The following is a 20583-nucleotide window of genomic DNA, read 5'->3' as shown; positions in this document are numbered from 1 at the left end:
AGGTGCCCCTCTTCAACTATTTAATATAATATCGGTTAAGTTAGGCCGTGGTAGGTTAAAAATGTATGTATATTATAATCCCTAAAGCTACCATTAGAAAGAGAGTTACAGCTAGTAAGGCAACAAAAGGGACCAAATGGAATCATAAATAATACTCAACTGACCCAAAAGAAGGCAGAGAGAAAGAGAAGAGTAGATGGCACACATAGAAAACAAATAGCAAATAAAAAGGTGGTAGATTCAGGGGCACCTGGGTGGCTCAGTCCGTAAAGCGGCCGACTTCGGCTCAGGTCATGATCTCAGTTTGTGGGTTCGAGCGTCGGGCTCTGTGCTGACAGCTCAGAGCCTGGAGCCTGCTTCAGATTCTGTGTCTCCCCCTCTCTCTTCCCCACCCCCACTCTCACTTTGTCTCACTCTGTCTCTCAAAAATAAATAAATGTAAAAAAAAAAAAATTAAAAAAAAAAGGTGGTAGATTCAAAGCCAATCATATCAATAACAACAGTAGATACAAGTGGTTTAAACATCCCAATTAAAAGGTAGAGATGGTCAGTTGGGATTAAAAAAGCAAGATCTAGCTATATGTTGCCTACAAGAAACATTTTTAAAATATAGAGATACGGGGCGCCTGGGTGGCTCAGTCAGTTAAGCGTCCAACTTTGGTCCAGGTCATGATCTCACAGTTCATGAGTTCGAACCCCGTTATCAGGCTCTGTGCTGATAGCTCGGAACCTGGAGCCTGCTTCAGATTCTGTCTCCCTCTCTCTCTGCCTCTCCCCCACTCATGCTCTGTCTCTCTTTCTCTCTCAAGAATAAATAAACGTTAAAAAAATAAAAATATATATATAGACATAAAAATAGGTTAAGAATAAAAGAATGGACAAAGATATACTGTACCATGTTCATATTAATCCAAAGAAAACTGGAATGGCTATATTACATTAGACAAAGTAGATTTCAGAGCAAAGGATGTTATGGTGGGCATTTCATAATAACAAAAGGGTCAATGCATCAAGAGGACATAAGAAGCCTAAATGCTTCTGAATCACATTGTAGAGCCTCAAAATACATGAAGCAAAACCAACAAAAGCGTAAGGAAAAGGAGACAAATGCACCATCATAATCAGAGATCTTAACACCATTCTTTCAGTAACTGGTAGAACAAGTAGACAGAAAATCAGCAAGGGCACAGAAGGCCTGGTTGGGCAACATTATCCACCACCTTGACCTAACTGGCATTTATAAAACACTCTACCCATCAAGACTGGAATACACATTCTTTCAAAGTATCCACAGAACAGATTCTGGCTCACAAAACAAGTCTCACTAGATTTAAAAGGGTTCAGCACGGGGCGCCTGGGTGGCGCAGTCGGTTGAGCGTCCGACTTCAGCCAGGTCACGATCTCGAGGTCCGCGAGTTCGAGCCCCGCGTCAGGCTCTGGGCTGATGGCTCGGAGCCTGGAGCCTGTTTCCGATTCTGTGTCTCCCTCTCTCTCTGCCCCTCCCCCGTTCATGCTCTGTCTCTCTCTGTCCCAAAAATAAATAAATGTTGAAAAAAATAAAAAATAAAATAAAATAAAAGGGTTCAGCTTGTACCAAATATGTTTTTTGACCATAGTGGAATCAAATTAGAAATCAATGGCAGAAAGATACCTGGAAAATACCTAAATATTTGGAAACAACGTAACACAACTCTAAATAATCCATGCGTCAAAGGAGAGCTCAAAAGAGAAATGAGAAAGCCACCTGGGTGGCTCAGTCGGTTAGGTGTCTGACTCTTGATTTTGATTCAGGTCATGATCTCACAGTTTGTGAATTTGAGCCCTGCGTTGGGCTCCGCGCTGACAGTGCAGAGCTTGCTTGGGATTCTCTCTCTCAAAATAAAAAAAAATGTTTTAAACTTAAAAAAAAAAAAAGAAAGAAATGAGAAAGTATTTCAAATGGTGTGAAAGCAGAACACATAAAAATCTGTAGGATGTTGCCAAAGCAGTACTTAGATGGGAAAGCCCATACTAGAAAAGAAAGCCCTCAAATCAGTGACGTCAACTTCCCTCTCAAGAAAGCAGAAAAGAACAAAATAAACCCAGACTAAGCAGAAGGAAATAATAAAACTAGGCAAGGGAGGGGCACCTGGGTGGCTCAGTCAATTGGGCATCTGACTTCAGCTCAGGTCACGATCTCACAATCCAGGGAGTTCGAGCCCCGTGTCGCGCTCTGTGCTGACAGCTCAGCCTAGAGCCTGCTTCGAATTCTGTGTCTCCCTCTCTCTCTGCTCCTCCCCTGCTTGCACCCTGTCTCTCTCTAAAATCAATAACCACCACCAAAAAAACCCACAAAAAACAAAAAACTAGGCAAGGGAGAGACAATGCCTTCTTTATCTTAAAATCTGCACCTAAGATATATCAATGAAAATTTGTTCAATTGCATCCTTTGCCAGTATTTTTATTTTAAAGCACTTTCTCTTGTATCTTTGGTTTCCCTGTGGGTTAATGTGGTACATTGCTCTCCTTATATCACACATCATCACCGAAACCAGGGGTACCTGGTGGACCAGTAGTTTCTTTTGGGTTACATGCAATTCCTATAATACAATTCTTCCACACTTAGCTTTCTTGGGTAAGAGAGCTCACCCATATCCAGAGGCCGGGCTAGCAAGTATAACCCTCCCATAATTATTGCTTATACACATCAACAGAACCTAGTGAAGATGGGGCTAATCACCAGCAGAAGTTACCCACTCTTCCAAGAATCCAGAAAACCAATTTTGCTGGATAAAAACAGGATCTCCCATACTTTTTAAAATTTTTTTTAATGTTTATTTATTTTTGAGACAGAGAGAGACAGAGCATGAACGGGGGAGGGTCAGAGAGAGAGGGAGACACAGAATCGGAAGCAGGCTCCAGGCTCCAAGCTGTCAGCACAGAGCCCGATGTGGGGCTCGAACTCACGGACCGTGAGATCATGACCTGAGCCGAAGTCGGACGCTCAACCGACTGAGCCACCCAGGCGCCCCTCTCCCATACTTTTCAAAGAAAACAGATTCCAATGGAATCGACGCCCCCGTGGGAGCCCATTCCACATTATCCTAAGGAACTGCCCAGGGTGCAAAAGGCCCCTAGAGCAGGGCACAGAAGAACAGCTAGAGATTCCTGAGGAGTCTTGTAACAAGGCAGAGAGGGATTTCCCACGGCTGGCTCCAGAGCCACGTTCCACGTCTGTGTCTACCAATTTAACTACCTACTACCTATCTTAGCATTATTTACCATTCAGAACAGCTGTTGCCAAAGGGAAGCCTATTAACACTTTTTTTTTAACTGAAAAATGAAGCCAGATTTTATTTGACAGAAAGCCAGACCGATTTGCCTTGAAAATGAGGACTGGCTTGGCCAAGTGGGTTATACGGAGACAACGAGGCGGAGCCAGGCACTTGCCTCCTTTGGCATCCGTGAAACCAAGGCATCGAAGATGACAGTTCTGCAGTGATGACAAAGGTGAAATCCCCCAGTTTATTTCCATTTTAGGAAGTAAAACCAAAAACGCTAGCTTTGGCGAGAGAAAAAAAAAAAAAAAAAAAAAAAAAAAGTCCCCGAAGGACACTCCTTTGACTGTGGGAAAGCGAAGTGCACTTCTGGAGAAAACTCCTGGGAGGGCTTCTGTCTACTCCTGGTGAACAGCCAGTCCCCACTGAGGCCCCAAGTTCAAGGTCAATGCCTACGAAGATGTCTTTTTCTCTTCTCTAAAAGAAAGTTAGAGGCGTACAAGATTAACCCGATTTTCAAGCATAGGATTTTGAGACGTGACACGTAAATTAAAGGTCTATGGAAGCAAGAGATCATGTGGAAACATGGCATAATATTTCTGGGGTGTCCTTTTAGAAGGGCAGGATTCTCCTTGCGGCAAGCGTTAAGGGGGAGGGGCAGGATGCGGTACTGCGGCCAGCCAGTGAAAACCCAATCACCCAAAATGATCAGAAATTTCTCAACCAATCCAAACTTGATCAGTGGGAGCCAAACCCATGGGCACATGCTGAGTCAAATTTCTGCACCCACTTTATCTTTATCCACACCTTCTCTTCTCCCACTCAAAAAGGCAAACCAGCGGATTTATTATTAAAGCAACATTAAATGTTTTCAGTTTCTTAAAACTGATTTCAGGATCACAGACTCAAACTGAGATTGGATGAACGGTGCAAAAATAGCTCTCCCCAGCTGCTTGCTCTGTACCGAGTGAGGACTGCAGAGAAGAGCCAGGACAGGGGTGTGAAACCCAGCCACCCGCTGCCTTCAGCAAAGACACTGCTTGAGGTGCGAAGGGCAGCCTTGGGAATTCTGTGTAAGCCTAACTGGTTTATACCAAACCAGTTCTTAGGAAACAATTCAGAAAAGGCATATTTTAGCTATAGATTTATTAGATGCTACGTCTTATATTGGCTAAAGAAACTCTAGCAAAAGTAATAGCATCTCCCATGTGAATGAATGAAATAAGGAGTTAACTGCATCCATAAATGCATTGTCACTAAGGGGTGCTCCAGGGACCTTACCTTCCCCCCTCTAGTGCATCTGTTGACCCTGGACAAGTTGTATTAGCCTCTCTGGGCTGCCGAGAGGGGAGACCGAACTGGACAAACCTTGAAAACCTTTCCAGTTCCAACATCGCATGGATTCAGACTCAGCCTAAAGGCATTAACCAAAAGGAGAAGCAGGTTTTGCACATGCGGGACGGGGGATGGGGGGGGGGGGGCCGAGACCAACAGATTAAAGAAGGTGGGGGCTGTAGCCGGCTGGTTTTAACCAACAGGACTATTCAACTTTGTCACCCACAGCCAAGATTTCACAGTTTGTGCTCGTTCTAAACTATCCTCTGCCCGCCTCTTTTCACCATTGGCATTTCAATGGCCTTTGAGAGTCTTCCAACACAATATAGGTGGTTTTCTTTGTGTTTTGGTAAGAAGAGTCGCACGTCAGACTCGTCAGACTCCAGCCCGTCGGACTCCAGCCGAGGAGGGAGGGCTGGAGGAAAGAAGGCATGAGGCCAGGGGTTGTTGGGAACAACGTGGAAGGCTTCACAAAGCAACAGCAGGAACAGGGACAGCCACCATCTCCAGTTTCCCCTTTGGCCCTAGAAAATGAGTCATGACTCACCTCCTTTTCAAGCTTCCTGGCCTAGAGTTTAAAGCAGATAAGAATCTCCTTAAACTCTACCTTTGTATTCATTTATTTACTTTATTTTTTTTTCAGAAACTTTTTTTTTAAAGTTATTCAGTCCTGAGAGAGGGAGACAGAGCGGGAGCAGGGGAGGGGCAGAGAGAGAGAGGGAGACACAGAATTCAAAGCAGGCTCCAGGCTCTGAGCTGTCAGCACAGAGCCCGACCCGGGGCTTGAACCCATAGACTGCGAGATCATGACCTGAGCCGAAGTTAGACACTTACCCGACTGAGCCACCCAGGCACCCCAACTTGGAAGGTACACCTTTAAGACAAAAATTTCTCCTTTTTTTTTTTTTCCCTTAAGGTATTGTGTTGAGTCTTTTATATCTCATATTTAGGAAGAGTTTACCTATCATTTTAGTCACTCCTTCCTGGGCACCATCAGGGGTCCTAAAATGCTGAGAGGGTGTTATAGGCAGATGCGTCAATGTCATGAACTGGGAAAATAAAAGTTGCAAAGCCTTGAGGTCTAGTGAAGTATCCACAGCCACGGAAGCCAGGAGGCAGCGCGTGCTAAGCTAAATTAGGCGGAGTCAAAATCCTGCACTCTGCTACTGCCTTTGCCTTAAGCCAGGCTGACCTCGGAGTCTCAGTCCCGCTTTTGCAAAATAACGAGGTTGGCGAGCTTATCTCCAAAGGTTTGAAGTCAGCTCCACTTGAGCTTCCATTTTCACAACTTCAAAGTGAACTTCAGACGTCAGAGAAGGCCATCCATGGCTCACCAGGCGGGCAAAAGGCTTGTGAGAGCCCATAAGGGCCCAGTGCCATCCAGGGGAACATCTGGGCTAAAAAGACTTCCTTAGGTGTAGAGTGAGTCTACCGTTTCAGTAACTTCTTAAGAGATTTCCTGCCAGCAGGGTTTCTTTGTTTCCATCTTCCTCAAGTCTGCCGGGCCCAGCAACCCACATTCCTTCTCGAAAACAGAAGGCCCTCTCAGCTGAGAGGAAGGAGACCTGGGTGCTATACAACCTTAATTACCGATGTCCCCAGACATTCTCTTTCCTTCTGTTCCGCTCTTCACCTAGGCAATCTGGGAGACACTGTAGCTGACTACAACCAACGCTGGGCATCTTATTTTCAAAGACTCAGTGGACGAGAAAGTTACTTTGTGTTGAACACCTAGGTATCAGACACTCTGCTAGGCTCTTTATGTACTTTATCTAATTCAATCGCACAACCACCTTAGGAAATAGGTATTCATACCGCCATGTTTCTGATACGGAAACTGAGGCGCGGAGAGGTTGAGGGATGTGTTCAAGGTCACATGGCTAGCAGGCAGCAGAAACAAGTTTTGCACCCAGGTTTTGTACCACAAATCCTGTGCTGGGCTTTTTGTTGTTGTTGTTTTTAAGTTTATTTATTTATGTAACTAATCTCCACACCCCACGTGGGGCTTGAACTCCCAACCCCAAGATCAAGAGTTTCATGCTCTTCCAACTGAGCCAGCCAGGCGCCCCTGTACTGAGTTTTTGAAAACAGTTTTATTGAGATAAAATCTGCACAGCATACAAACCACCCATTTATACAATTCAGTGGTTTTTAGTGTATTCACAGATAGGTGCAACCATCACCATGGTCAACTGTAGAACATTTTCTCACCTCAAAAAGAGCCCCCAAGACCTTTAGTTATCATCTTTTATCTCTCCTTTCCCTACCCCTCCCAGGCCTAGGCAACCACTAGTCTACTTTCTGTCTTTATAGCTTTCCCTATTCTGGACTTTCATATAAATGGATCACATAATACATGGTCTCTGTGACTGGCTTCTTCGACTTGGTGCAATGTTTCCGAGAGGAGTCTGTGCTCCCATGGTATCCTGCCTCAGATGAGGGACCCCGAAAGGTACAGACAGCATATCAAGAAATGCATGATAAAACCTGCCTTAAGCAGCAGCAGAGATTATAGAAAGATAAGACAGCTGTTTTCAGATACTTACAGAGTCCTTGGATCACTTGGGGCAAATGGGTAGCATTTGCAGATGCGAGCAGACTGTCTGACATAAGAAAGAACCCACAATGACCCAGACGAGGTCCACAATGGAATGAGCTGGACAGCTGGCTATGAAGGATGCCATAGGAGGAAAGCTCCCCACACTAGGTGGGGAGGCTGGCCTCTGATGGCCAGTGACCCTCCCAAGACTAAATTCTTTGATTCTGCCAAATTCACGTTAGTATAAGAAGAAATGGTTAAAAATGAAAAGTCTGCCCAGATTTAGGTTAATGAGACTAGTCCAAATGGATAAGTAGAGTTGTGTTCACCAGATTCACCTTGAGGCTGTACTCAGCAGGACTGGAAATGAATACCAGCAAAGTTATTGTTTCTCTCAACCCCTGTGGTTTCTGTGAGGCTCCAACAATTAATGACTCTTTGAACATCAAAGGAATCCAGCTGCAGATCCAGATGAGTCCCACTCTGGTATATTCCTGTTTTATCATTTGGTCTTAGGATCGGGGGTACCTCATTCCACCTTTCCAAATGGTAATGAATTAAAAAAAAAAAAAAAAAAACACCTTCTAGTTGACTTGATAATTACTGCAAGCCAGGAACCAATTTTGCAACAATAAAACACAATCAGTTTAATATACGAATTCAATCCAATCTGCAAATAGCATTTTTCTTTTTCTAATGGGCCATTATATCATATTGTATTATATTATATTATATTATATTATATTATATTATATTATATTATATTAAATGTTGTCCATCCCCTTTCTATGATAAGGCTCTTTCTTCTGCAGATGATCTCACCTAAGTCTGGCTACTATCTAGGTAAATACCTTCCTCACAAAAGGCCAAACATTTAAAAGGTATAGAGTTCGGGGCACCTGGCTGGCTCAGCGAGAGAAGAGCGTGTGACTCTTGAACTCAGGGCTATAAATTCAAGCCCCACATTGTGTGTAGAGATTACTTAAAAATAAAACCTTTGAAAGAGAATAAAGTAAAAGGTATAGAGTTCAACAGTACCTTCTGGGATTAAGCAATACCAACTTGACATTGGTAATCTTCTATTCAATTATTTCAAGTCAACAGATATTGCCTCACTATATGCCGCTCAGGTCAGGGGGAGAATTAGGGCAGGGTGGATTCTCAGTTTTGGATAGGATAATCTCTGGATAATCTTGAAATCTATTTGGGGAATAACAGATGTGGTTCTAAATGGATCTCTCCTCATCTTTCGTGGGCCCGGGATGGAACTCTCTGTGTGTCCCTGAGAAACAGGTAGAGTTAGAGAGGAGTGGAGCAGGAATCAGAAGACAGTTCCAGTTGCTTCTCTGGCGTAATTCCTCAGTGGCCAAATGGTCTTTTCGGCCCTCTGTTCCTTGCTCTGTAAAATGGGGTGAAAACACGGTCTTGCTTCCTTCACCACGTCATTGTGGAGCTCAAACTCCATGGCGCATATGCCAGTCTTTTGAGTGAGCAAACTCAACAGGTCTTCTGGAATCCTCACCTGCATGAAACACCGGTCCCTTAAGAGGGCCCACAAGCCTCAGCTGAAGGGACAACTGTTTCCATGTCACCCAGATTGCGTTCTCTAATTGGCTGCCTGAGCTCTAACCGAGGTTTCAAATTTGTTTTAAAACAAAGATGGCGTTTGGTCACATGCAACTGCCGAAATAGGCAATCTATAATTAGCTCCAGCTGAAGCCTCATCCCCCAAAGTCACTAGTGTTGTCGTCATCCCTTTTCTTTCTTTAACAAGCCCTGCCCCTCTTTTGTCCTAGGACGGGCTTCTGGCTCACATGCCCTTTACAAAGAAGATTTCCCTGGCTGGCTGCCATGGGTTTCTCTGCCCACTTCCATTTTAAGTTATTTTCCCTCAGCTGTCCCAATTTCTTCTGAAATAAAGGCAGGTGCCAAAAAAACGGCTGGTTCGCGTCTAAAGAAAACTTGGCTTGACCTGTTGTAAGCCAGCAAGAGGCTTTGTGTAGTCACATGGCCTGGGTTCACCACCACCCACTGATAAGCACTCACAGTGGATTCCTGCACAGACCCTTGCATCTCAGACTGACCCTCTGGGTCACGTGAAGAAGCTACCAAAATTTGATATGGTGTTTTCCAATGCCCCATTTCGGACAGAAGGGCCCCCAAATTCTCTTTTGGTTTTGCTAGCTCTGCAAAACTGCAACACCGCTTTTTCTGTATGTAGCATTAGCTGATAGAATTTCGACAGGAAGTGGCATGGGGGGGGGGGTTCACGAGGGAGTATGTCTTCCCGTGGCCCACTTATTTACAAAAAAAGGAGGTTCTCTAATACTTCAACCGTTTGCCACAGGATGAACTTGGATGTTAAGTGGCTCTTGGATGTAGGCAGTAACTTGGATGTAAATTGGTTCATTCTGTGTGTCTCAAGCTGAAAGAGGTGTAGAAATAGAGTTCACACTAAATCTACACACCAAAAGAGTAATAAGGAATTGTTTCATGTCACAGAACTGAGGTAAGTCAGAGTCCAAGATTTTAGAGCCAATGTGACCCCAAGGGGCAAAGCTCCCTTTGGTTAATTGAAAAAGTTTTCTTTTAACACCTGAAAGAGAAATGGTCACTTTCTCCTTATATGCCATTACAAATTTACTACCAAAAAAAAGAAAAAAAAAAAAGAAAAGATGAGCATCAATATCAGATGTATCATGAATTACAGTTGTGGCACAAAGCATGGCATAAAAATATTGAGTAACTCCTGCAGCCAGATGCCCTCGATGTGCCTGGCACCATATGTCAGGTGGGTAGGTTCACGAAAGCAGAAAGGTTCACATAGGCTCACGCTTCACTGAGCCCAGACCCTCTGAGTTTAGCCATCCTGTCTTTCCAAGTGACTTATTCATCAGATGTGTATGGGAAAATATCTAGCTCACAATGCCATTTTGTGTAAAACTCAGAAGAAGAAAAAAAACTTAAACTGAGTCTCTAAGCCTCTTGGACTTACCCAAAGATTCTATCTTGCACAGTGTTACTTTTGGTCTTCCTAGGCTGATCCTAAGTGGGTTAAATACCTTAGATGTTGATCCAATATACTGTGGGCAGGAGTTAAAAACACCTTACAGATACCCACCCAACCAACAAATGGATTTAATTCACTGGTGTATTATCAGACTTTTTTTTCCCATACTTGGCGATGAGAGATTCTCCAATTGTTTTACGTGCAAATGGTCCAAACAAACTAAACTCACAAGAGAAACAGGTTACTAGGAAAAGCACTCGGAAGTTCTAGTCCAGGCTGGAAATCAGGTTAAGCCACACTGAATCAAACACTTGGGAAGAGTGCCTGAGACTACCAAGTCAGGCTGGGCCAGGAAAACACCATGAGAGACAGAAGGGGAAGGGACAGCCTCTGTTTGAGGTTCTTATAAAGAAAGGACAGCACTTTTCTTTATGGCCCCCCATCCATCTTCTGTCCCCCCATCCTCCTTGGCCAAAGCCCACTCCAGAACAGGAATAACAACATCCTAGGTTTGCAACACTTTCACTTTTAGGAAGACTTTCCCCCCAGATTCTTTCACTCTAGATCACGATCCCATCTTCTGGATAAGCACGTCAATGGGGATGAGCCTAAACGATGAGAACTGTCAGTCTTCACCCACATCCTCACAGAGCTGCCTCAAACCCCAGTTCCCATTTTTTCTAACTCCCACATGCTTCTGAGAGGAACCAGATCAGGGCCCACGGCTGGCATGGAAACGAGAAGGGAAGGGAGGGGTGCCACTGGAGGATGGATGAAATAGTCCATGGGGGGTAGGGGAGAGCATCAAGCTTAGCTTGGAAGGTCAGTCAGTGGGTGACAAAAGGCGACTCCCGAGACTTGGCCTTCTACTCTGGGGAAAGCCTAAGCAAAAAGGGCTATTGCCCACCAGACAGCCCCAGACGGTGCCCACCTGTGCCCACGGAGAGCCTTTCCCCCTGGCCCAAGCACCCACAGAGGTCAAGAAACAGCTCCACTCCCACCAAGGCACAAATCGGGTGCTCTACCCAGCCCAACAGGCGGTCCACCAGACCTGCCACGCTCCCAGGGGCTGCTCAAGAAGCCGGGCTGTCCAGACCTGTCACCAAGCAGCCAGACCTGTCACCCCGAGCCCCCGGAGCTGCGGCGCGAAGAAGCCCCCTCCCAGACCGCGCGGACTGTGCGCGCCGCCTACCCGAAGCTCGCCCTCGGTGCGGTGCAGTCCCAGGCGCCGCAGTCCCACGGCCAAGTCGTTGACACACAGGCCGCCGTCACGGTTGACGTCGAGGGTCTGGAAGAGGCTCCACAGGCGCAGCCGATGGTCCGGGCCCCCGCAGACGGCGCCGCCGCACGGGTCCACGGACGCCGGCGACGAGGCGGACGACGAGGCGGCGGTGGCGGCGTCCGGCGGCGGGGAAGCCACGCAGCGGCACAACACACTGCTCACCATCGGGCGCGAGACAGGGGCGCCGGGCGCGAGGCGGGGGCGGCTGGGCGGCGGGGAGAACGCGGAAGACACGCTGGAGTCCCCAGACCGCGAGCGCGGGATGGAAGAAGCCGGCAAGGGGGCGGGAGGGGCCGCTTCCGGGAGCCCCGCCCCGCCGCGCGCCGCCTTGTTGGCCACGCCCCCAGGCGCGCCGTGGGCCAGTCACAGGCCCCGACGGCCACCTGGGCGGGGCGGAGCCTCCCCGAGGACCGCGCACGCCGCGGGCACTGCGCGGATCAATGGAGAAGGCGGGGCGATCCCTGCTCAGCCTGCGGCCGATTCAAATTGAAAGAGGTGGGGATTGGCTGAACTGGGCCAGAGAGAGGAAGTCACGCCGTGATAGGCAGAAGTTATGTGACTAGCAGGCGGAAGGCCCCGTGTCCAATTTCCATTGAGAAACGCTGTTTAGGCTGAGGAATCGTAAGGCTGGGAGGAGCGGTCATGTACGGAGATGTCGTAGCCTCGGGTGGGAAGTAGGATTTGTGTGAAGAGCACTTGTGAGCTGAGGCTGCAAGGCAGAGTTGGCCCCCGTGAGTAGAATTAAAAATTAATTGGCCAGTGGCTCAAGGCCAAAAGCACTAGGTATCCTCAGGAGGCCGGGTTTTGGTAATCGAACTCCCTAAACCACCAATAAAATAGCTTAATTTAACGGCGTTTAATAGTCGCAATGCTGACGATTGAAGGACAGAACGATTTTCCAATGGAAGTGAATAAAGGCAGGTGGGCGGAGCGTTCTGTAGCGACAGACCAATGATCAGGCCAATTCCAGCAAATAGGCGTGTCCTTTAGCTGAGCGACAGATCACAAGAACCAGTGATCGACGTGATGCCTGAGCCGCGGCCAACCAGGAGGGCACGTTCCCCGGGAGAAGGTCTGGGAGGCGGGAAAAGGGGAAGTGGGCGGATCTCCGCACGCCCCGGCGGAAGAGGCAGATTCAGGAAGCCATTACGCAGCTGGCTGGCAGCGGCCGGGCCGGTCGGGGCTGGGCCCTACGCACTTTGCGTAGCGAGGGGGGTTACCAAAGGCCTGGTGCTTGGCCTTGGGCAAGCCCGGCCTATCCCCTGTAGGGGGGTGGGTGAGAGGCGAGGTTGAGGAAGAAGAGAAGGGGAATTGGGGCGGCTGGGGGGATTATAATTTCTTTAAAAAGGGAGGGTGGGGAGAGGCCATGGCCGTCCCAGCCAAGAAGAGGAAGATGAACTTCTCTGAGCGAGAGGTGGAAATCATCGTAGAGGAGCTGGAACTGAAGAAGCACCTGCTGGTGAACCACTTCAACGCCGGGGTCCCTCTGGCTGCCAAGAGTGCGGCCTGGCACGGCATCTTAAGAAGGGTCAACGCGGTGGCCACCTGCCGCAGGGAGCTGCCTGAGGTCAAGAAGAAGTGGTCTGACCTCAAGACCGAGGTCCGTCGCAAGGTTGCCCAGGTCCGGGCAGCGGTGGAGGGTGGCGAGGCCCCAGGGCCCACAGAGGAGGATGGAGCCGGTGGGCCTGGGACAGGTGGTGGCAGTGGCGGCGGTGGCCCAGCTGTAGCCCCCGTCCTGCTCACCCCCATGCAACAGCGCATCTGCAACCTGCTGGGCGAGGCTACCATCATCAGCTTGCCCAGTACCACAGAGATCCACCCCGTGGCCCTTGGACCCACAGCCACTGCAGCCGCAGCCACGGTCACCCTGACACAGAGTGAGTGACCTCTCCCGCCCAGTCCGTCGTGCATAAATGGGAAGGGCCAGCCAGAGCTGGGGCAGCCCGGGGAAGGTTGGCTGCCAAGGGTCAAAGGTCAGATGGGAGTCTTGGAAGACCACCCGGCCTTCCAAGAGCTCCGCAGACAGAAGTGATCTCACTCTCTTTGGGACTTCCTCAGCACACAGTCTGGACTTCTGATGGGCTGGATTGCTCTCAACTGTTTTGCCATCATTCGTGTCCATGACTGACTGAACTCTGTGGTCCTTGAAGACAGAGACCATGTCTGTATCCCCACGGGACTTATCACAGGGCCTGTCACATAGTAGGCAGTCAGGACATATTTGTCGAATGGACAGATAGATGGGAATAATAATACCCAAGTAAGGCATCGATTCTGGACAAAGACGTTCTGGGTTTTCAGTGCGGCAAACGTTCATCAGGCATTGCTCAGAAACCTCATGGTTCCTAGCGTTAATCTGTTCGTTCACTCCTCAAACACCAGCACTTACTCCATTCAAACATTGTGCTTGGCACTGGGATTTGGATTCCCAAGGTGTTTAAAATATAGGCCAGCTATATTCTAGTAGGACAGATAAGACACACATGAATAACCGTAGTGTCAGGAGAACCTAAGGACTCAGAAGGAAGGGGCTTCCTGATCGGGGTGGGGACCCAGAGCTGATGTTGGCACTGAAGGATAGAGAAAATTGACCTTTCCCACAGGCGTGGAGGCCCCAACAGCCCACCCAGAATTCCTTCAAAGGTTCTCAGCTATGAATGACGATGGTTTGGTTGGATTTTTCAGTTCAGATAAGGGTTTGTACCAGTGACCGTGAACTGCTTGTTTGTGCTGGGCTATTGGCCTGTATCAGTCAGTGATTCTCAGTGGGGCTCTGGGGAATTGGGTGTGTGTGTGAGTGCCATCCCCCCCTGCAGCCATATTTTCTAAGGATAGCAGGTGGGAAAGAGGATCGAACGCTAGTCTAAAGCAGTTGCTCCTCTAGAACAGGAAGGACCTCTAGGTATTCCTTTGGCCAAGGAGACAGGAGGCATTTATTGGGCACTTCAGCAACTGCTTGGCCATAAAAGAAGGAGGGAGATAAGGCAAGTGTGGCCGCAAACGCTTCAAGCAGAGTCCCACCCAAGATGGCTGCTGAGTGCTGGCACTGGAGAGCATGTGGCCCTGCCTTTATCGGCTGGAAGCATCCCAGTGCGGTGGTTCTGAGCAAGTTGGACTCCGGTGTTAGGGAGACCTGGGCTTGCTTCCTGGGCCTGTTGAATAAACTGCGTAACCTTGGGCGAGTACTCCACGTTTTTGAGTCTGTTTCCCCATCTCCAAAACGGAACACGACAGTGCCTGCCTCTCTGTGTCATTCTGAGGATTCGTCGAGCTAACGCGTGCAAAGGGCTTAGCACGGTGCCTGGCACATAGTAGGCGCTCTGCGCACCAGCATTGTTATCGGCGTCTTTGCTTTTGCCTGATCTGGGACTGGTCCTGTGGTTACCAAGTAGATTCTAAACGCTTTAGATTCTAGATTTATGCAAGAAGAGCTCTAAAGCCAAAGGACCTGAATTCCCCCAGAATAGGGCTTAACGGCCTCCTCCCTGCCCTGTGTGGCCAGCTTCATTCTTTTCAGCAGGTGACCTGCCACTGCCTTTGCTCTTTCTTCCCCCACAGTCCCCACGGAGACCACCTATCACACGCTGGAGGAGGGAGTGGTGGAGTACTGTACCGCTGAGGCGCCCCCACCCCTGCCCGCCGAGGCCCCCGTGGAGATGATGGCTCAGCACGCTGATACCTCGGTCAAACCCCAGGCGCTCAAGAGCCGCATTGCCCTCAACTCCGCCAAGCTGATCCAGGAGCAGCGAGTTACCAATCTGCACGTGAAGGAGATCGCCCAGCACCTGGAGCAGCAGAACGACCTACTGCAGATGATCCGCCGCTCCCAGGAGGTCCAGGCCTGCGCCCAGGAGCGCCAGGCCCAGGCCATGGAGGGCACCCAGGCAGCGCTGAGTGTCCTCATCCAGGTCCTCCGGCCCATGATCAAAGATTTCCGCCGCTACCTGCAGAGCAACACGCCCAACCCCACTCCCGCCTCTGACCCTGGACAGGTGGCCCAGAACGGGCAGCCCGACAGCATCATCCAATGAGGACGGGGGTGGCGCCAGCCTTCTGCTCTGTTTGGATGACGTCACTGTGGTCTTGTACGTGGGTTCTGTGACTGGCCACGTGGACAGCTCTCACTTTGATAGACTGTTAGGGGTCCGCAGTTTCGGAGGAGTGAGGGAGACCGAGAAGAACTTGTTGGGCTCCTGGGACCCGCACTCTCTTACCCTCACCACTTGAGCTGCCTGGCTGACAGCCTGAAGATTGGCTAGGTGGGCGGTGGGCGCTGGTGAGGCTCCACACCTTGTCATGAGCCAGGGCTCGGGACACGACCCAGACCCTGTCTAGGACAACTGTAAGGGAGGTTCTCACTGGGGGCCGTCTGCCAGCCGGGGTCTGTGCTGAAATTCTCCCCCTTCCCCCCCACCCCCCCCCCCCACCCAACCCAGTGTCATCGTTTGGAATAAGATGTCAGTGGTGCTGGCAGTGACACAATACCTTCTTCCTCCCTAGGGAGGCAGAGTGACTAGGCCTGAAGAGGAAACTCCACCCTTTTCTCCTTTGTACTGTGCCTCAGTTCTCAGGGGATTCTAGTCAATCTGTGCTCTCCCCACCCCCCACCCCAGCCCGGGCCTGACAGGGGCCCCCTTGGTATATACCCTGAGCTGCCTCTGCATTACACCCAGGATGGGGCCCGCTGGGCTCAGGGATGCTGGGTGCGGTGGGGACAGCTTGGCCACCGTCTTGTCCTCCACTGCATCCCTGGGCAGCCCTTTAGTGGTTTGTCCTGACAGCTCTTGACTCAGGTCGGGCATCAGGCTTTAGGTGCTGTAAATTCGAGAGAAAACAGACCCGCGTGGAATCGTATTGTTCCCCCCCTCCCCCCACCCGCCCCTGCAGTGAATCTGAGGTGACCGGTTGGCTTCTTCCAGAAGGCTTGCTTCAAGCCAGCTGTCTTTATTCTGTACCACGGACCCCTTCTGGGAAAGGGCGGGGGGCAGCTCTGGCCACACCCTTCCTCCTTTCCTCTCTACTGACTCCACGATTCCGAAACTCATTGTGGGAAAAAGCCTCCTCAGCATCACGCCCCGGACTCCCTGTCCCATTATTCAGCGCCTCGTGTTCCTGCGGGACTCCCACTGCCTGGCTGGGCGAATCGGAAGGCCTGATTGGCCCCGAGTGTCTGAGGCAGGAGAGCCAGAGCTGACCTAAGACGCGGGACCTTTGACTTCTGTGCTCGGGGAAGAGCAGACCGACCTCGGAGTGCGGAAGGAGGTAGTGTGTTCCCTGTTCTGTCTTGACGCTCTGTCACCTTCTGTAGGGAGTTTACCCAGATGGCATTTGTCTGTTTCATTTTCAGAATCGCCATCGATCACCGAGACGCTCGCATCTCCCCAGATCATTCCCCGGGATTGCCATTTTGCCGCCGGTGCCTTGGCCACGCGTGACCAACGGTTGCAACTCGAGGCTCCGGATCTCAGCTAAACCATGGAGGTGCTGCGCTTCTGGGCATGTACGTTTGGAATCGCTTGCTCTGCAGTTGCAATCACCGGAAGATGCTCCCAGAGATGCTCGGGAGGTGACCGCAGTACAGTACGGTCCGCCCCCCCCTGTGGAGCACGGGTGCAGCGTCGGCTACAGAGCAATGGAGAGGAATCAGGCTGGTGAGGGGGTGAATGGCGGAAAGAAAGCTCCGCGAGCTGGAAAGCAGCAGCCCCTGGCAGCCCGGGCACGCTCCCTCCGTGGAGCCCGACAGCCCTGGCCGGGAAGCTGTGGAGACTTCCTGAGGACTTGCCACTTGGTTTGGTTTTTCTCTGGGGTTGGCAACCTGAGCCAGTATTGGATCTGTTCCAATTGGGTATAAGGAGGAATCCTGGATCACTTAAACTGACTGCTTCTTTCCAGGTCATAATTTTAAATTAAAAAAAAAAAATGTATCACTTTTTTTTTTTTTACACATATCCGTGTCTTTATTGGTTATAGGTGGAAGAGATATGGGCTGGCAGAGAGCAGGGGCTGGCACAGTATGGCCCAGAGGTCATATCTGGCCCACCACCTGTCTTTGTAAATAAAGTTTTATTGGACACAGCCACAACTCTTCATTTACTTAATGTCTGTGGCAGGTTTTGGGCTACAATAGCAGAGCTGAGCAGTTGTGACAGAGACATCTGGCCCACAAAGCCAAAAGTATTTACTCTCCTTTATGGAAAAGTCTGCCTATCCTTGGTTTAGGGCAATGTTTCAGACTCTGGATGAGAATTACTTGGGTAAACATATCCCAAACCTGACCCCACGTAAAACCTAAAAGAGACGCCTGGAAGGAGAGCTCTAAGAATCTGCTTTGTAAACAAGCTCTCTGGGTGATTCTGGTATTTCCTGAAGGGTACAGATGAACTTTGCTAGAAGACTTAATCTCAGCTGGAATCACAGAGCATGGAATCATGGAGCACACTTCAGTGAGGGTGGTTCTCAGGAGTTGCTGCTGACAGTTGAGAAGTCCTGCCTAGCACATATTCTCACTTAAGAGTGGCCTTAATTCTGGAGGGAGCCCAGCCTTCTTGGATGTAGTTATCACTCTCTCCCGTAGTTAGTAATAATAAAAACAGAATTAACCAAGCCCCTGCTCTGTCTAGGCATTACCTCATTGGCTCCTTGCAATAGCCCCACGAATTAGGTAATAATACTGTTCTCAGTTCGCAGATGAGGACACTGAAGATCAGAGAGGTTAAGCCATTCGCTTAAAATCACACAGCTACCTGATTCTCTGGGGTGGCCTATGCTCTTAACTCTTGTTCTTAACCATGCTAATCTTGCTGCCAGTCAGATGTGAAATCACCTAGAGACCATTTGAGCCTAACCTTGAGAAGTCTCTAGGTCAAATGAGGAGGCACGATGTGCTAAATTGTTCTTGGCACTTGAAAGAGAAACACAGTGGCCTCTCTAATTCTCTGCAGGCTTTGGACGTTCATATTAAGAGGGAAAGGGGTGGTTTAACAGAATTAAACCCACCTCACCTTGATGCTGCTACTGGAGAACTGTCACTTACATTGGGGGTGACTGTTTTGGAGGCCTTCCTGAAATGTGGGAGATCATCCAACCCACTGAAACTTACCGGTTCAAGGGGTGGAGACCTTTGGCGTTTTAAACCATTTCGATGGCAATCTTTCAGAAAGGTGTCCTTTGTGAACTGTAGTTTGCCCAGCAGGACCAAGGGGCCAGAAAAAAGCCCCTGGGCTCAGGCAGGTTTGGGCTTGAGCTGGGTTCCACTGTTTACTCACTGCGTCTCTTAACTTTGCCGGACCTCAGTTTTCTCAGTTCTAAAGCGGGGATGATGAATTACAGTCCCCACGTGCTGGGGCTATTATGCAGTGTTCTTCAATGGAAATGGCTACTATTTATTTTCTGTTGAAACTTTTAAGTTTATTTCTTTCTTTACTTATTTTTGAGAGAGCTAGCATAAGCGGGGGAAGGGCAGAGAGAGAGGGGGACACAGAATCCCAAGCAGGCTCCCCGCTGTCAGCACCGTGAGATCATGACCTGAACTGAAATCAAGAGTTGGACACTTAACCGACTGAGCCACCAGGTGCCCCAGATAGCTACTGTTTATTGAGCACTTACCATGTGCAGACACTGTCCTAAGCACTGTAAGTATTAACCCATCTCATGAGATCAGGTACATAACACTTAGCGTGTGCCTAGGACGTGATGTGTGCTCAATAAGTACTGGCTGCTGTCATCATTATTGCAGTGACTTGATACTCCAAAGGGGTAGCTAGTGAGTCTTGAGATCACAATGGGAGCTTTGTCAAACGTGGTTTGAGCGTAAAACAACAAGCATTTATTTGTTTGTGATTTTGCAGTACGAGCAGGGCTCAGAGGGAACAGCTTGTCTCTCTCAGTGTCTGCTGGGGCACCCTCCGCTTCCAAGAGAGCTCATGCACATGTCTCACAAGTTAATGATGGACGTGGGCTGGGAACTCCATCCTCTCCATGGGCTTCTCCACGTGGCTGCTTGGGCTCCCTCACAGCATGGTGGCTGGGGTTCCAAAAACGAGAACCGGAAGCTGCCTGTCCTCTGAAAGATTAGGTTTCCATCTGGCACAGCAACACTTCACTTTTTCTCTTGGTCATGCAGTCACCTGGTAGCCCAGATTCAAGGGGATGGAGGAAGAGACTCCGCCTCTTGATGGAGCTGTGGCTCTCGCAGACGGGGAGGGGAGGAACGGATGGAGGCCATCTCTGGAATCAAGCTAACTTGCTGCTTTTATTACAAATGGGGGTCAGGACTCCTGACCCGTGAAAGACAGCCTCTCCTCCACATTCCAGCATTCTACCAGTCAGGAGGGAAGGGAGCTCCCCAGATTTTGAAAGAGACCCTATTGAACCTATTTTCAATTTCCTGTAGCTTTGAGCCAAGAGATTAGAAGCAAAAACCCTTGGCAGGTGGCAGTGCGGCAGGGCGGGGTTGGGGAGGGTGTACTTTGGCTCCTTCTACTGTGGAAGTCTTTGCACATTAGAAAGGGGCCCATCTGTGCAGACCTGCTCGGAGATCTCCCTGAAAAAGACTTCCTGACCCCTGGGGAAATTCCAGACAATTGGTCAGGGCTGGAGAGAGTGGCAAGGTGCTTACGGAGAGGAACAGGCAGAGACAAACCCACTCTTTTAATTAGAGAAGATGAGGGGAGCCTGGGTGGCTCAGTCGGTTAGGCACCCGACTTCCGTTAAGGTCATATCTCACGGCTCTGGGTTTGAGCCCCGTATCTGTCCCCTTCTCTCTCTGCCTCTCCCCCCACCTCTCTGTCTGTCTGAATGAATGAATAAATGAATAAATAGAAGATGAGCTGAAGTTGGCATGGCTGGAATGTGTTGGTTCTCTGTCAGATCTGGGCCATCAACCTTCTGTGCCCCACCTCTTCCTTGGCCAACTCCTGGGTGGCCCTTGGGGCTCAGCCTGGATATCACTTCCTGGGTAGGCTCCCCCACTGCTGTGCACCCCCATGGCTCCCCACACCATTCTCCCTAACTCTAGTCCACATGGACTCTCTTGTTTTCCAACAGTCCCCTCACTGGGAGCCACTCGGTTTCAGCAGCCTTGTCCACTTTGTTCCTGGCTTAGCCCAGCTCTGAGAATGGCACCCTTACTCCCCAGCTGCCCGAGCTAGAAGCCCAGGTG

General features: G+C 49.5%; 2 protein-coding genes across 3 annotated transcripts in view; one reads left to right on the top strand and one right to left on the bottom strand.

Moving 5' to 3' along the window:
- Positions 1-11690, bottom strand: part of SLC25A25 (solute carrier family 25 member 25) — a 35037-nt gene extending 23347 nt beyond the window's left edge. The window contains exon 1 of one of the 2 annotated variants that reach the window (XM_040482438.1): positions 11334-11690. In XM_040482438.1, coding sequence (XP_040338372.1) covers positions 11334-11588 — 255 coding nt within the window. In that variant the 5' untranslated portion in view covers positions 11589-11690. The remainder of the gene's footprint in view (positions 1-11333) is intronic. The other variant, XM_040482440.1, reaches the window with a different exon arrangement.
- Positions 11691-12751: 1061 nt separating this feature from the next.
- Positions 12752-17502, top strand: NAIF1 (nuclear apoptosis inducing factor 1). Its single transcript, XM_040482449.1, has 3 exons — positions 12752-13300; positions 14982-16685; positions 16771-17502. Exons 1-2 carry the CDS (start codon positions 12790-12792, stop codon positions 15452-15454), a joined length of 984 nt encoding a protein of 327 aa, XP_040338383.1. The 5' UTR covers positions 12752-12789; the 3' UTR covers positions 15455-16685; positions 16771-17502.
- The last annotated feature ends 3081 nt before the right edge of the window (positions 17503-20583 follow it).

The sequence above is a fragment of the Herpailurus yagouaroundi genome, unplaced genomic scaffold (assembly GCF_014898765.1).
Source record: "Herpailurus yagouaroundi ecotype Mexico unplaced genomic scaffold, PumYag 160, whole genome shotgun sequence".
Classification (NCBI taxonomy): Eukaryota; Metazoa; Chordata; class Mammalia; order Carnivora; family Felidae; genus Herpailurus; species Herpailurus yagouaroundi.
This window is presented reverse-complemented; position numbering and strand designations above follow the sequence as displayed.